The 16006-nt window shown below is 31.1% G+C and overlaps 1 protein-coding gene and 1 long non-coding RNA gene across 2 annotated transcripts; one reads left to right on the forward strand and one right to left on the reverse strand.

Annotated features, from left to right (window-relative positions):
• Positions 1–2455: 2455 nt before the first annotated feature.
• Positions 2456–4169, forward strand: LOC110625618 (putative pectinesterase 11). Its single transcript, XM_021771252.2, has 5 exons — positions 2456–2712; positions 2806–2965; positions 3057–3245; positions 3330–3565; positions 3755–4169. The coding sequence occupies exons 1-5, from the start codon at positions 2492–2494 to the stop codon at positions 3957–3959; spliced, it is 1011 nt and encodes a 336-aa protein (XP_021626944.2). The 5' UTR covers positions 2456–2491; the 3' UTR covers positions 3960–4169.
• A 10487-nt stretch (positions 4170–14656) lies between these two features.
• On the reverse strand, positions 14657–15167 carry LOC122725073. Its single transcript, XR_006352460.1, has 3 exons — positions 15135–15167; positions 14979–15021; positions 14657–14876 (listed from the first exon to the last, which is right to left on the reverse strand). It is a non-coding gene; the product is annotated as an uncharacterized LOC122725073 (long non-coding RNA).
• Between the last annotated feature and the right edge of the window lie 839 nt (positions 15168–16006).

The following is a 16006-nucleotide window of genomic DNA, read 5'->3' on the forward strand; positions in this document are numbered from 1 at the left end:
CTCTGGTCCGTTCCTACACAGGTGGACTCAAATGAGAGACCAAACTAACTCAAGAACATCTCTATAAAACTCCCCAAAAACCCCCTAAAACATCCTAAAACAATAAAAAAAACATGCAAAAGAAGGCTGGACAGGGCACTTTCGGCGGCAGGTTCGGCGGCTGAAAGTCCCTCCAGAGCTGAAACTCAGGCATTTTCGGCGGCACCTTCGGTTGCCGAAAGTCCTTTCCAGAGACGAAAGTCCCCAACCTTCGGCGGCACATTCGGCAGCTGAAACCCCCTCCAGAGCCGAAAGTCCAAACTTTCTGGGGAGAGCTTAGGCAGCCGAAACCACCTCCTTAGCATGTTCGGCGGCCGAAACTGGGTTCTCCAGTAAGGCAGAACCCTGCTCTGCCTCATGCAACCAACCTTCCAACTTCCTCATACATGCAACCCACAACTCAACAGCAAACATATACTCAAGTACATGCACAAAGGGGTCCAAAACTAACTTAAAAACCCCACCAAACATCACAACTCAACACATAAACATGCTTTCACCAACAATCAACCAAAACCCCTACTTAACCTCATCATGCATCTCTACCCATAAAACTCCATAAAACTCTCATAAAACATGAAAGAAGCTAGGGATCTACACTTACTTCTGAAGATCGAGAGGATAGGTGATCCTCACGTGGAGATATGGAGAAACTCACTCTCAAAGTCTCCAAGCTTCAAAACTTTGATGACTAGCTCAAAAGCTTCAAACAACATGAACACTTATCAAAACTTTGAAAGATTTGAAGAAAACATGAAGATCACCCAAGGAAGATCATGGTCTCACCTCTGTCCGTGGAAATGGAAAGAAAAATCTCATCCATTCATCGACCTATGGCCTTTTATAGGTGGCTGGCCAGACCACCTTCGGCGGCCAAACGTGATTCCAAAGTCATGCATGTTCGGCGGCCGAACATCACTTTCGGCGGCCGAACCTGGCAATTCTTCCTTGGTGCTTTTCTTTCAAAAACTCATTTTCTTTATACTTAAAACCTTAAAATATATTAAAAACACTTTAGAAAACATATCTATTACCCTTCTAGAGGGTTCCGACATCTGAAATTCCACCGGACTGTAGGAATTCCGATACCGGACTCTAGCCGGGTATTACAAAGATTGTTTATTTGAATTGAATTAGTTGAATTTCATAAATTGAATAGTGGAGTTGCCATATGTATGCTTGCTACTATGAAGAAATAAACCAAATGCTTAACTGCACCGAATGATCGAGCTGCCACTATGACTTCTTTTCCACTTGTTTTTAGGACACAGTATACTTTAAGTTCAAGTCACTTAATTGAAGTGGCTTGGGCTGCAATCTTTCTAACATTTCTTTTGTATATTAATTATATGTCATTATAGTTCAGATAAAGATTATACCGTACAATTTTTAAGTTATACATTATTTAATGGGATTTAAAGATTTTCTGTTAATAAGCCAAATAAAATTAAAATCTCAATAACCAACCAATCATATATATAAGACAACAAGACTAATAATAAATAATAAAATTATTTTCAAGATTTCAAAACAAAATTTTCAAATAATTAGTGTAGCATGTGTGATTATTATTCTACCCTATTGATAAATTGCTCAACACAATCGCTCCAATATTTAAATCACTAATAATAGTTTATTTCTTATTATATATTTAACAAAAGTTTATAGGATTATCCTCTCAAAGCAATTTGTTTAACTTAATTAATTACATTTTATTATTATAAAATTAACATATTTAGAATATAAAAATCATGAAACGTAACAGATCATTTTTTAAATTAATCATATAAATACAATTGATCCCAATAATAGAATATTGCTTTCGTCCCCTAATTCCAAGCTTGACATCTGGTCATATTCATTCATTATTCTAGGGAGATTATTCTTGATAAGTAACATTAATAAAAACCAATTCAGTGTTTTGCTACATATTCTAATGAGCCGCCAATCGAAGTTCTAAACTACCACTATACATTTTCAGCTTGTTATTTTACGGCAATATATTTCGGCCGCCGATATTACTTCTTTTAGAATTAATGAACCTTAATTATAGCAATATTCTAATAATCAGATAATACTATATATATATATATATATATGATTTTGAACAATGTTTTAGGCCACCTTTACTATAAAAAAATAATAGATTACTACGTGTTCGCCTAGTCTCGCTGGCAACTGATTTGTTAATCTTCCCGATTTGCATGTGCTTACGTTAAGACAGCCATCTTTTTCTTTCAACTTCAATAGTAAGAAATCGGCTTCAGACTACATTTTTCATTGACCTAAACAAGGAGTGAGTGTTACTTATGATAATTCATTAACGGCATATATCACTATATATATCAAGTACCTTTTATTCGTTACCTTCACTGAAATCGATATCTCTGCACTGCACTCGAGACACAGGAAAAGAAGTTTTTAATCACATTTTCAACTGGGTGCAGCTGCAATGGAGATTTCTGGTTATATTATTGCGATGACTCTAGCTCATACTGCTTTATTTGGTTCGTTAATGGCTGCCGCAGCTTCCATAGACTTGTCAACTGCAGTTCTCATCAGGGTGGATCAGTCTGGTAAAGGAGATTTCAAGAAAATACAAGACGCAATAGACTCAGTTCCTCCAAATAACTCTCAGCTGGTTTTCATTTCGGTGAAGCCAGGAGTCTACAGGTTAGTTGATTTCTATCTCTGCAAATACTAAATAAATCAATAATTAATTAACTTGACACGATTTAATCCTGTAATTAATGTTGGGTCAAGCAGAGAAAAGGTGGTAGTGCCCGCTGATAAGCCCTTCATAACACTGAGTGGCACAAAGGCTTCAAACACCATAATCACATGGAGCGATGGAGGCAACATTTTTGAGTCTCCAACGTTTTCTGTACTGGCTTCTGATTTTGTCGGCCGATTTCTCACTATCCAGGTATTTTTTTTATTGGGTCAGAAATAAATATTTTACTTTCTTTTTAAAAAAATACTTTGTTATTTACTTGCTGTGATTTGGTGGTCTGCAGAACACATATGGGAGTGGTGATAAAGCTGTAGCACTGAGGGTATCAGGAGATAGAGCAGCATTCTATGGTTGCAGGATTCTCTCATATCAAGACACCCTCTTAGATGACACAGGATCACACTATTATAGCAATTGCTATATTGAAGGAGCTACTGATTTCATATGTGGCAGTGCTGCTTCAATCTTTGAAGTGAGTTTGCATATTCATATTTTTACATGACAAGTATACATATACATATAATGAATTTACATGACAATGATTTTGTGCATGCAGAGTTGCCATGTGCATTCAATTTCCAAAAACAATGGATCAATAACAGCTCAACACAGAGACTCACCAACTCAGAATAGTGGCTTCACTTTCCTGGGTTGCAAGATCACCGGCACCGGAAGTGCATATCTAGGCAGGCCATGGGGTGATTATTCTACAGTGGTGTTTGCCCTTTCTTACATGTCTAGTGCAATAGTGCCTGCCGGATGGGATAGTTGGGCTTCCCAAACCAAGCAAAGGTATATACAACCAAAATAATGAAAGAAAAAAACTTGTCTAGATCAAATCTATTTAGATTTGATATAAAAAATTATAGCCGAGTTAATTCATAGTAAAATTGTATCGTACTCACATATTTATATCTTGAATTCACTGCGTGTTATAAATAGCTTGTCTATTAGTTGACAATTTTTTATTGTTTGTTGCAGTACGGTGTTCTATGCCGAATACAAATGCTATGGTCCGGGAGCTAACAGAGTTCAGAGGGTTGAATGGTCACAGAGCTTGTCCAAAGAAGAGGCTGCACCCTTCTTAACCAAGGCCATGATTGGTGGGCAAAGTTGGCTTAGGGGTGCACCAACCTACTTTAGAAGAAGCTCTACAATTGTCAAGAGTCATTCTGGGAATAATTAGAAAAATTTCACACTTTTGATTGCTTCTATTCTCTCAGTATATAATGTTTATTTATTTATTATTTTTTTAATATAATTTTTCTGTAGATATTCATTCATTTATTAGCCCTCTTCATGAAAGGGGGCAAAGAGATGTATCAGCTCATATTTTCCTCAAAAAATTAATTTATATATGTAAATACATATTTATAAAATGAAATGAATTCTTTCCTTTGGTTTCTTAAAAGATCTTCTCGGTATCCTTACCAATTAAGCAATGTTTTAAAAAACCCAACTGCAATTTGGTCTAATTGAATTAATTAATTAATTAGATTTTAAAACAATCAAATTAAGCTTAAAATAGTATTAAAAGAGAGAAATAGAAGCATGTTTAAGTGCATAATCAGCATTAACTTATAATTAAAATCAAGTATTTATTAGTTATCTTGATACACAAGTCATTATTAAAAAGGAAAAATACATCCCAACAGAGATTGATCAAATAATACTTAAAAAAAAAAATTATTTCATATAACTATTATATTATAACAATTGTATGTTAGCTATTGATTATAGTATTAAATTACAAATCTTACCATAATCAGTGGCTATAATACAATTATTATATATACGATTGTTGTATTTATAGAAAGTTTCCAAATTCATTTAATCCTAAAAGCAAAACTTGTAAATTCAATTTTTCTAAAGCTGAATTACTATTTGATATTGTTAAAACATGATGATGTAGTTAAATGGAGCAGTGTTGTAATTGACTAATTATGTAAAGCATAGAAAGTGAGGTAATGAGTATTCACAATAGTCACTCGACGCTCAAGTTAATAATTTGAAAAAAGAGATGAATGAAGAACTTGAGAATATTTGTGTAGAAGGGTAACGTCATTTTATTTATGTGATCTTTCTTCTTTTATATTGTAAGAAAATGAAGATAAATATAGTATTTTTTGAGAATTCAACGATGATGTGGTCGGTTATTTAATAAGGATATCACTGACTAATAAGTAGGTGATCCCGCGATTACAAGTGTAATGAAAATACGTTGATTATGTCTGATAACAGTAACTTTGTACGAGACTCGTCATGTCCAAAAAAGAGCGAGTTTTGATGATGAATAGGGTATTAAGGTGTACGGACTTTCTTTTCTATTTCTATGATTAGGACTGCGTTATCCATTTATTAAATTTTTACCACATATATTTATTACGTAGTGACAGATTACGGCTTATCTTGGATGATCGTATATAACATTAATATTCATTCTCTATATTTTATTATAAAATATTTTATTATAAATATTTTAAACTGTTATTATATTTTTTTTATAAAATTTTATTTATATTATATAAACAATTATTAGAAAAAATATAGGAGTGTTAATTGATTAAAAAAAAGGCATGTTTTCCGCTTTTTAAATATAAATAAAATATATTTAGTTAGTTTTATTATACGTTTTGCGGTACTCTTTAATATTTATAATATAATATTCAATATATTTTGTATAACGGTTAATGTTGCTAATAGAAAAATATTTTAATTTTATATTATATATATTATAAAACATATTTAACTATATTATTAATATTTAAATAAAAAATATTACTTGATACTGTTTAATTACAATTTTATAAAATTAATATTAATTATATTGGAATTAAACGTATACGACGATAAAAAATATAATAATAAAAAGTAAACCTAATTTTTATATATAATTTTAAATATATATATATATATTTATTTATTTTTGGTAAATTATAAATAATCTAAAAATTTCATAATTCTAAATATTTTATATACAGTTTATTTTATTATCAACTTTTAGATATTTTTTTGAATAATTTCAAACTAACGTGATAAAATATTTATAATATAAATTTTATAATAAATAATATTTTATTATATTTTATATCTTAATTTTATAGTAATAAAATTAAATAGTACTTGCAATATGTTTAATGGTAAATATTTGAAATATTTTTTTATATTATTTTTATATTTTTTTAATAATTTTTTATTTAATGTGAATAAAATTTTAAAAAAAATATAATAATTATTTATAATAAATTTATAATTAGTATTATTTAATTACAGTATTACTATATTAATATATTAAAAATAATAAAATATATTATGAAAAATAATTAAAAATATTTATTATTATAGAAAATTATATTATAAATAATATTATTAAATTAATATAATATAAATATATACCTATAATATAAAAATTAAAAAATAAAATAAACTATTTTTTTAAAAATCAAGCCTGCGCAACATGCTTAAAATTAACAAAGCTTTATTCCCAGTAAATTTTGTTTTTAATTAAAAAAAAAAATAATGAGGCACCTGTGATAATATATTCTTTCAAATCCTAAAAAGCAAATTAATTTTTTTTAAATAACAAAAACATAAAAAGCTCCAATTTATATTTGTTCTATATAAATCTTCAGCTTCAGTTCTTTAAGTAATATATTACATCAATGCAAAATGGGGACCAAACAAAATAAGTATTAAATTCATATAAAATTGAATTAAATAATATAATTTTAAATTTATTGAATAAAAACAATTAAAATTTCATATAATTAAAGTGTTACTTCTCAAATTCTATAATAAAAAAATTTACTTGTTTACATACATTTATAATTATAAAAATAATAAAATTAAGAAAATAAAACATAAAAAGTATAATTAAATAGATCCATGATTTAAATTGACAAGTTATCTTTTCAGATTTTCACTGCAAAATCTCCTCCATAAATTAATGACTTATTCTCCTCTTGTTCAGTTTTTCCTAGTACTCTCTAAATTCAGAATTCAGAATACTTTTCTAATTGAAATTATAAAACCCTTGTCGATAGGATAAAAAAAAAAAACACAAAAAGTAAGTCCCACATTATTTAAGAAAAATGAGGATTTTAAATCCAAATCTTATTGCTCTATTTTCGGGAGAGCTCCTGAAACCAGAGCAAAAGTGTCCCCCTTTCATATTATATATATATAATTCTTCTCTTCATTTTCCATTTTAATACTTCAATCTAAACCAAAATCTCAAAGCAATTTCTGTTTTAGTTTTTTTTAATAACAAATTTTAATCTAAAATTTATTTTTCTCTCTCTTAGACATCAAATTTTAATCCGTAAATTTTTCTCATTTTCTTTATAGATTTTTTAAATTTTATGTATCTTTTTAGTATATTACAAAGAAATTTTTATAATTTGAAATTATGGAGAATTAAATATTGATTTATGGGTTGATTATTCTTTATTTAGGAGTTTTGTTCGATGATTTATTTTTATTATAATAAGATGTTAATTATTGTAAGAGAGAGATATTAGAAGGAGGATTTCACCTAGTATTAGGGATTAGGAATTTATTTTCTTAAATAGTTATTGTATTGTTAGAACTAAGAGCATGTATTAAGTAATTTTGGATCTATGATAATTATTGGGTTGTATATTAATATTGAAAAAATTGAAATTTAATATTAGAAGAGAAGTTAAGTGGATATATTGAAGGAAATAAAATATATGGTTAGAATGGAAGAATATAGATAAATGGATAATGGTGAAATTTTTATAATATGTAGTTGAAGGCTCAAATGGGCATTTTGAATTATTTGTGATGAATATTGAGTGTTGCTGAGTTTGTAAAACTTTGGGGGAAGTCTAGATTATATTGAAATGCTGCTGAAATTTTTGTTAGAATATTTGGAAATTAATCATGCATTTCACATTCCACATTTATATTCTAAGATTTAAATTTCTTTTCTTAATGCATTATAACTTTCTATAATTTTAGGAGATGATCTAATCTTTGTTCTAGGTATTAGGGGTGTTCCAGCTACCTAGACCTTATTTTGTCTTTAGTACCGTTGAGTGGATAAATTTATAATATTAGGATTTTATTAAATTTATATCTATACGTGATATTTTATAAAAGAAAAATAGGAATAGATAATGGTAAATTTATATTATTCAATAAATAGAAAGAAATTTATTATCATAACTGAATAAATACCTGTTCAACTTATATTTATATTGTCTTTAGGACAACGCTTGAGATATATATATAGACTTTGGAGCGTATATGAATGGTCACCCTTTGGGTAGCTATATATATATATATATGTATAACCAATATAATTTTATTTGTTATTGGGCTAATATTGTCATTGTAGAGCTCAAAATGCCAATATTGCTCTCAGGTTGACAACATTTTTATTATTGTATTTGAGGTGCCAACATTATTTATAAAATGTATGTTATGAGTGTCTCGGATGATGAGTTGCAAAACTCACTATTTTTTTCTTATTAAATTCCATGATTTTGCAATAATTTTGATATAAATAATTAATTTTTACTTGAAATTTGATTTTGGACAGGTTTTTGAGCGAAAGTTAGGAAAATGAATGAAAAGAGACTGAATTGGAAGATTTTCGGACTGGAAGGTTATAGCCCAAGGCTATGGACAGCTCTAGATTTCAAAAATTGCCACCTCAGCCTGATTTTGCCACCTATACAAAGATAAGATCAATTTCAAGTTAGATCAAATACAATCAGATTAGGATAGGGATAAGATAGAAGTAGTAAAATTTATTTTAAATTATTAAATTTTATCTTTTTTTTTCGTATATAAAGGCTCGTAGAATTAAATCTAGATATCACATATTTTTCTCTCTCTTCCTCCTCTCCTCTCTTGCCACCGCCCTCCTCTCTTCTTCTCCATCTTCTTCTTTTCTTCTTCTTTTCTTTAGCTTTTGCACTTTTATTATGCCCTTTAGAGACTAAACAATTATTTTCAGTTGAAAGTTAATTTAAATTGAGATTTTATCCAAGTTGTGAGATTATATGCGTCAATTCTTTTCATCTTATCTACATTTTCTGTTAATTTCTGAATCGAGAAACACCACCTCCATTGTTTTTTTTCTTGAAAATTCAAGGGACCCATTGAATTTCTTGGAAAGACAACATATTGCTAACTAATCCAATTAAATTCGTAATTGTATAATTGGGTTAATAACAAGTAGCAATTAACATATAGTTTATGTTAAGGAATTAATAGATTTGATTTAAATAAAACGCGTGTTTTTATTGATCAAATTTGAGTTCTTCTCTCTTAAAGCAGTTAACTAATTAAATCTATACGCATGTTGGGGTTATTATTTAACTAGGAATTAATTTAAGCACGGAGCGAATTAATTTAATTATAAGAAAGAATTGGTGGGATTCACGTGTTTAACCACTATAACCAAATAATAGATAATAAAATAAATTATTTTTCTATCAACTGCAAAACACTTTAATTTGATTACCTTCAGCTGAATTATTAATTAATTATTTGTTTCTCAAATTTAATTGCATTGTTTATTTTTCTTTTAAGTATTTTTGGTTTGCCCAAGGCAAAAAAAACCAATTTCATAAAAAACTCTCTTCTTCTCACTTTTTGTATTAAACTACTCTTCTATTTAAACTAGTCATCTAAATTAAATAGAGGTAAAGGTCTCTGTAGCATCGATACTCACTTACCCTACCTACAAGTTCTTATTAAATTAAGAAAAGGGAAGCAAATTTTAATTGAGGGATTCGACACCCGTTAAATTTTGACACCATTGTTGGGGACCTTTAACAGTTTATTTTTATTTTTATGATCAAATTTGAAAATAGCAGAATTCAGTTTGATTCAGAAATCAAGAAGACTGCAAAAAGACTGCAAAAAGATTGAGAAAAGAAACTAAGTTGCAAAAACAAGCCAATTCGGAAGCCTCTCAACCATCTGCCCAATCCCCTCTGCACACTAAAAAGACCTCATCTTCAACACCAACCGAGTCTCCAATTGACACAAACCAAAGAGGCAATATGGCTGGAGCTGCTGCCGCTGAAGAGCAATCCCTTTGCATCACATATCCAGTAATTAATCCACCCTTCCAGTACTTAATCCACCCTTCTTTATATTTGATAAGAAAGATCCATTTTGAGCCGACCACATTTGCATCAAAAGGTTGTGGAAAAAGGGTCCAAGTGTGATTTGAGTGAAGGGAAACAAGTTCTTCCTTTATAGTATTTACCTAGCATTCTTCTTTCATGGCAGATCGCCAAGTTTTAGGAGCTTGAATGGCAGTGAGGGTGTGAGAAAGGTCTCGCAACATGAGAGTGTGATTAGCTTATGCCATTCATCGAGTGATCATTAAATGAGTTGGTTGTGGTGATGTCAGAGGAGGCCAAGGTAGTATGACTATAAGATTTCCAGGGAGACCATTAAAATCAAGTTAGTCATGTTAGTATGAGAGTCATTTTTATTATTTTATTTGAAGGTGGAGAACGATAGAAATGTAGCATTTTAAGGTGAGATAGTGGCAATTGGAGTGAAATGTGTTGCTCTTAGAGGCGATAACATGTCATTTGAGGAAGAAGGTGTTGTGGAGTTAGCAAGAGATGAGAGTTCATTAACATCTTGAGGAGGAATATTTTGAGATGTAGGAGTATCAGAAATAATATATGAGAATAAGGTAAGGTGTCAGTAATATATTTATTGACAGCAATAGAGGAGTCATGTTTTGGTACTGGCAACCATTTATCAAGGTCAGGAAAGTCAACCATACTCAAAGATGTATTGAAATTTTTTGTGTTATGACCATATTTGAAAGGGAAGTATCTTTTATGAAAAATATAGCGAGATATGAAAACTCGTTTAGCAAAAGATTCTAGGCATTAATATCCTTTATGTTGAGGATTGTAACCGATGAATACACAAGAATACATTTTCTTTAAGAACTTGCTTTGAGTGGAATGTCTTAAGGCTGGAAAACAGCGACAATCAATTACTTTCATGCCTTCATATGAAGGTGTTCTTCCACACAAACATTGGTAAGGACTCTTATTTGCAAAAGTTATAGATGATAATCTATTAATCAAGTAAATGGCTACAAGATACACATCAACCCATAAGTGCCTAGGAATGTTAGCATGTAATATCATAATAAGAGTTGTTTCAATTATATGATGGTGCTTTCACTCAAACGACACCATTTTGTTATGGTGTTCCAGGACATGAGACTTTCAGTTGAATACCATGATCTGAGAGATAATTTAAAATTTTAGTAAAGGGGTACTAATCACCATCATCATATATAAATATTTTAATTTTTTTTATCAAATTGATTTTCCACCGGCTTTTGAAATTTTAGAAAAAAATCATAAAAGTCAGATTTACGCTTGAAATGATAGATCTAAGCCTATTGTGAATGATCATTTATAAGTAAGACATAATATTTGAAATGTTGAAAAAATTCAATTGAGGGAGGATCCCACAAATTACTGTAAATTTTAAATAAAGAAAATTAAGATAATTTATGAGAACTAGAGAAAGAAAGTTTGCAACTCTTACCCATTTGGCAACTGGCACAAACACGTGGACTTAATGTCCAATTATTAATATCAAGAAGTTCTTTTTTCATAACAATTAGAGATTTTAAATTAACATATTCTAAGTGTTCATGCCATATGTTTGCAGATTTATCATTTTGATGGATCATATTTAAAGCTTGATGAGCATCTCCATCCAATGCATAGAGAAGTTGAAGTTATCACTTAGTTCCTTTTGCTAATATCTTGCCTCTGTGATTCTTAATAATAAAATTAATAGATGAGAATTTAATCATGCAATGATGGTCAGATGTATATTTGTTTACTGAAAGTAGATTTTTTTGTTAATTATGGAATAACTAGAATATCATTTAAATGTAGGGTATTATCGTTAGTTTGTAAGCATACATTACCAATATGTGATATAGATAATTAATCTCTATTATCAACATGTACCATATACCTACATAAGGATGAGCAGAAATTAATTTACCTGGATCATTGGTCATACAAGGAATAGCTCCAGAGTCAACATAAAAACTTGTACCATTAGATTCATTAACATTTTCAACAACAAGAGTTTTAGAAATGTCTTTAGATTGATGAGAGTAGTCATAACGATAAAAACAGTCTAGAGCAGTGTGATTAGCATTTCTACAAATTTGACAAGTTATACTAGGTCATTTAAAAGCAGAGTTTGTAGCATTATTACTAGCTTGCGGATGACCAATTCCTTGGATGTTGTTGTGGTTACTATGATTCTATTGAAACGAAGCATTACCTTGAGCTTGACAATGTTATTAAGAGCCACATCCAGTAGAGTGAAATCCTTAACCACGGGATGAGAAACCATTTCCATGATTCCTTTTTGAATTTCGGCCTCTTTCATGTTAGACAAAGAAGGCTTGGTTTTGATCCACATTACTTATTTCTTCTTCATGAAGAGCTTCCATGCTCTATTCATAGCTTTGGAGTGCGAGAAGGAGTTCTTGTAAGGTTGGATATGGTGGCTTGGTAAGCTTGGATGTGTGAAAAATTTTATATTTTGCTTCAAGTCCTCGAGAGAATTGAGAGACCATGTCCAGATCAAATAGAGGCTTGTTTATTGCAGCCAAGTTATCACAGACATGTTTAAAACGACAATGATACTCATCAATGGTTAGGGAGCCCTTTGACGTTATCATGAGAAGACTCTTTAAATGAGCTTCTCTTTCAGCACTAGCTAGTAAGAACTGCTCTTGGAGAGCGTTCCACTGTTTATATGTGAATGTAACACCAAAGGCAATACTCAGAACTTCTTCATGCATTTGAGCAAGGATCCAAGCAAGTAAAGGACCATCATTTGTGGTTCAGGTTTCAACCACAACTGTGACGGGAGGTGTGTCTATGCTTAGGTGGTGAGACAAGCTAATGCTTCAGTATGTTACTTGGCTTGGTTTGGCTTGTTGTTGAAGGAGGGTTTGGTAGACAGTCCGATGGCGATCTTAGTGGACAACCTTCTAGCAACTGGAGTAGCACTGCTAAGGAGATGAACCGAGTCTATGTGTCGAGTCAAGTCTCTTTATACGAGTCTCTAAGGTTTCTTTTATTCATCAGTCTTGGCTCTTTTCTGAGCCTAAAGACTTTAGTTTTTTGCTGTGTTAGTTTAAGCTTAGATATTGTAATCTCTAATCTTTATTTTTGAGCTTATATTGCTTACTCTAATGAAAAGTTTATCTTCTGAGAAAAAAAAAAAAACAAGGGCAGCGAGTCATTCATAAATTACATGCAAGAAAAAAAAAGATTTTTCATATATTTACATACTAATTTTAATATGATTTTTAATTTTAAAATAAATAACCTAAAAAATTTAATTTTCAGTTATCACGTTTTTTAACATGAAAATGAAAAAGATAATTGATTTAATCAAATTCTTATAATTTTCACGGTCATTACAAAAAAAAGACTATCAGCGACGGATTCTTCCGTCGCTGATAGTAAAAAATCTGTCGCTAAAACTTTCAGCGATGGATTTCTGACGGACTCAAATCCGTCGCTTAAAGTCATGTCGCTAATTTTTTCCGACGGGTCGGGCTTCCGTCGGAAATATTAGCGACGGATTTCCGACAGATTTTCTGACAGGTAATTCCGTCGGAAAATTTTAGCGACGAGTTTTTTCGTCGCTAAATCCGTCGAAATATCTAAATTCATCTTATAACAATCCGTCGCTAATCTGTCAGAAATAATTAGCAACGGAAATTTTCCGTCGAAAATTCGTCGGAAATATTAAGACATTTTAATAAATAGGGAAAATTACTTCTTAGTCCCTCAGGTTTAACGTTTAACACTTCTGTCCCTCTATTTTGGCGACCCAACACTTAAGTCCCTCACTTTCTCTTCCGTCCAATTTCATAGTCCTTCCGTTCATTTAAACCGTTTGGTCAAAGAGTCAAAAGTGAGAGGTGATAATTTTTTCCAGAAATACCCTTCTCTTAATGTGAAATTCCTTTTTTTTTTTCTCTTTCATGCTTTCTCCCGTTGAAGAAGAAGAAGAAGAAGAAGAAGAAGAAGAAGAAGAAGAAGAAGAAGAAGAAGAAGAAGAAGAAGAAGAAGTTGCTGGGTAGGAAGAAGAAGAAAAAGTTGCTGGGTAGGAAGAAGAAGAAGAAGAAGAAGAAGAAGAAGAAGAAAGATTTGCTGGGTAGGAAGAAGAAGAAGAAGAAGAAAAAGTTGCTGGGTAGGAGGAAGAAGAAGAAGAAAGAAGAAGAAGAAGAAGAAGAAGAAGAAGAAGAAAGAAGAAGAAGAAGAAGAAGAAGTTGCTGGGTAGGAAGAAGAAGAAGAAGAAGAAGAAGAAGAAGAAGAAGAAGAGGGTTAATTTTGTCAATTCACGTGTCCCAAACGGCTATTTTGAACGGAAGGACTGCGAAATTGGACGGAAGAGAAAGTGAGGGACTTAAGTGTTGGGTCGCCAAAATAGAGGGACAGAAGTGTTAATTACGTTAAACCTGAGGGACTACAAAGTAATTTTCCCTAATAAATATTCTCTTGAATCCGTCGCTAGTCTGTTAAAATTCGATCACAAAAAAAAATTCTTGCTTTTATTTAGATATTCCTTGTATAATCAAATAATTTATAATTAAGAATCATATTGAATATAAATCAAATATTTCATAATACTTAACAATATTCATAAAATTTAAAATAAATCCATAATATTTAACAATATTCATAAAATTTAAAATAAATTCATAATATTTTACAATGTTCATAAAATTTAAAATAAATCCATAATATTTAACAATATTCATAAAATTTAAAAGTAATCTATGAATTTGTTGAACCATCTGAATTTGTAGTTGTGTTATGCGGTGAAGATCTATTTTTGTTCTTCAATGATTTCATCTGATCTTTTGTTTGTTTTTCTATCTGCACTCGCATTTGCTCTTGCATTTGCTCCATGTCTTGTTTCATTTTGATCCGGTTTTTCTCTAATATTTGTTCAACCTCCTCTAAAGAAAACATAGTTTGAGAAGGTCCTCCAGGATGAGCTGATGTGCATGAGAAAGATGTAGTTGGAGTTCCTGATTTTGCAATATCAGAGGATCCAAAACCATAAACTCTTCCTTTGCTACTTCCAGAAATTTCAATCCACTTATTCAAATTAAAAGCAGACTAACTCTCACAATTGTCATTCACATTTTCAGCAATTGCACTCAAATAAGCTCCCTAAGTAAAAAAAAGAAAACATAATAAACATTTAATGAATCATACACAACTAATGATAACATAACAATTAGAAAAATAATGTGATAACATTAAATAAGCAAAAAGTAACTTACATCAACTCGTCGTGATTTTCCATCAATGTAAACACTGTAACGACCCGAAAATCGGACTACTACCAGCGCTAGGATCCAGGTTGACTTAAGGCCGCCGGGACCCGTAGCAAGCCTGACATACATCCTGTGAACCTGTTTAATCCCATACATGATCAACAATATACATAAAAATTAAAACTTTTCTTTCATCATTTCTCATACACCAACTCAACCTGTACATGCACTGAACATAAACATAACTATAAACATTAATCCCTCTGTGGGACCTCAACAATGCCCCCAATGGGTGGCATAACATGTATTGAGTTGGTTAAACATAATCATCAATAAACATTAAGATCATGTATCAAAAAAAGGGATTACAACATACTATGGTCAAGCACACTCCTAACATCCTTAAACATCATTACATTACATATCCATACTGTACTGTTACATTACATCATTCTACAATTCGTCATGTCCACATTCTATCTATTACAAATACATGACTTTACTCTCCTTGACTGCTCTGTCTAGCCCGTACCTGCAATCCTGGGGGATTAGGGAAAAGGGGTGAGCTACTAGAGCCCAGTGAGCAGAATAATGAAAAACAACATTTAAATTCTCATGCCATCATGTAATGCAACACATCACAACAAATCACATCTCGGATGGTATTGTCACCAATAGTCCTCTACATTCCAAAGTGCCGGGACGTAGAATGGGTACAACTGGTCTTTCTCTTAACATAACATATCATAACATTCCAATGTGTCAGGGACGTAGAATGGGTACAACCTGGACTTTCTCTTACATAGTGCCAGGGACGTAGAATGGGTACAACCTGGACTTCCATACCATATCATGCCGTAATATCATCATACCATATG

The sequence above is a fragment of the Manihot esculenta genome, chromosome 11, assembly GCF_001659605.2.
Source record: "Manihot esculenta cultivar AM560-2 chromosome 11, M.esculenta_v8, whole genome shotgun sequence".
NCBI lineage: Eukaryota > Viridiplantae > Streptophyta > Magnoliopsida > Malpighiales > Euphorbiaceae > Manihot > Manihot esculenta.

Excerpts from the sequence above, each read along its gene's own strand:
- LOC110625618 (XM_021771252.2), top strand. The coding sequence starts at position 2,492 with ATGGAGATTTCTGGTTATATTATTGCGATGACTCTAGCTCATACTGCT. Across the intron at positions 2,713-2,805 it reads GTGAAGCCAGGAGTCTACAG|AGAAAAGGTGGTAGTGCCCG; the intron begins GTTAGTTGATTT and ends TGGGTCAAGCAG. Across the intron at positions 3,246-3,329 it reads GTGCTGCTTCAATCTTTGAA|AGTTGCCATGTGCATTCAAT; the intron begins GTGAGTTTGCAT and ends TTGTGCATGCAG.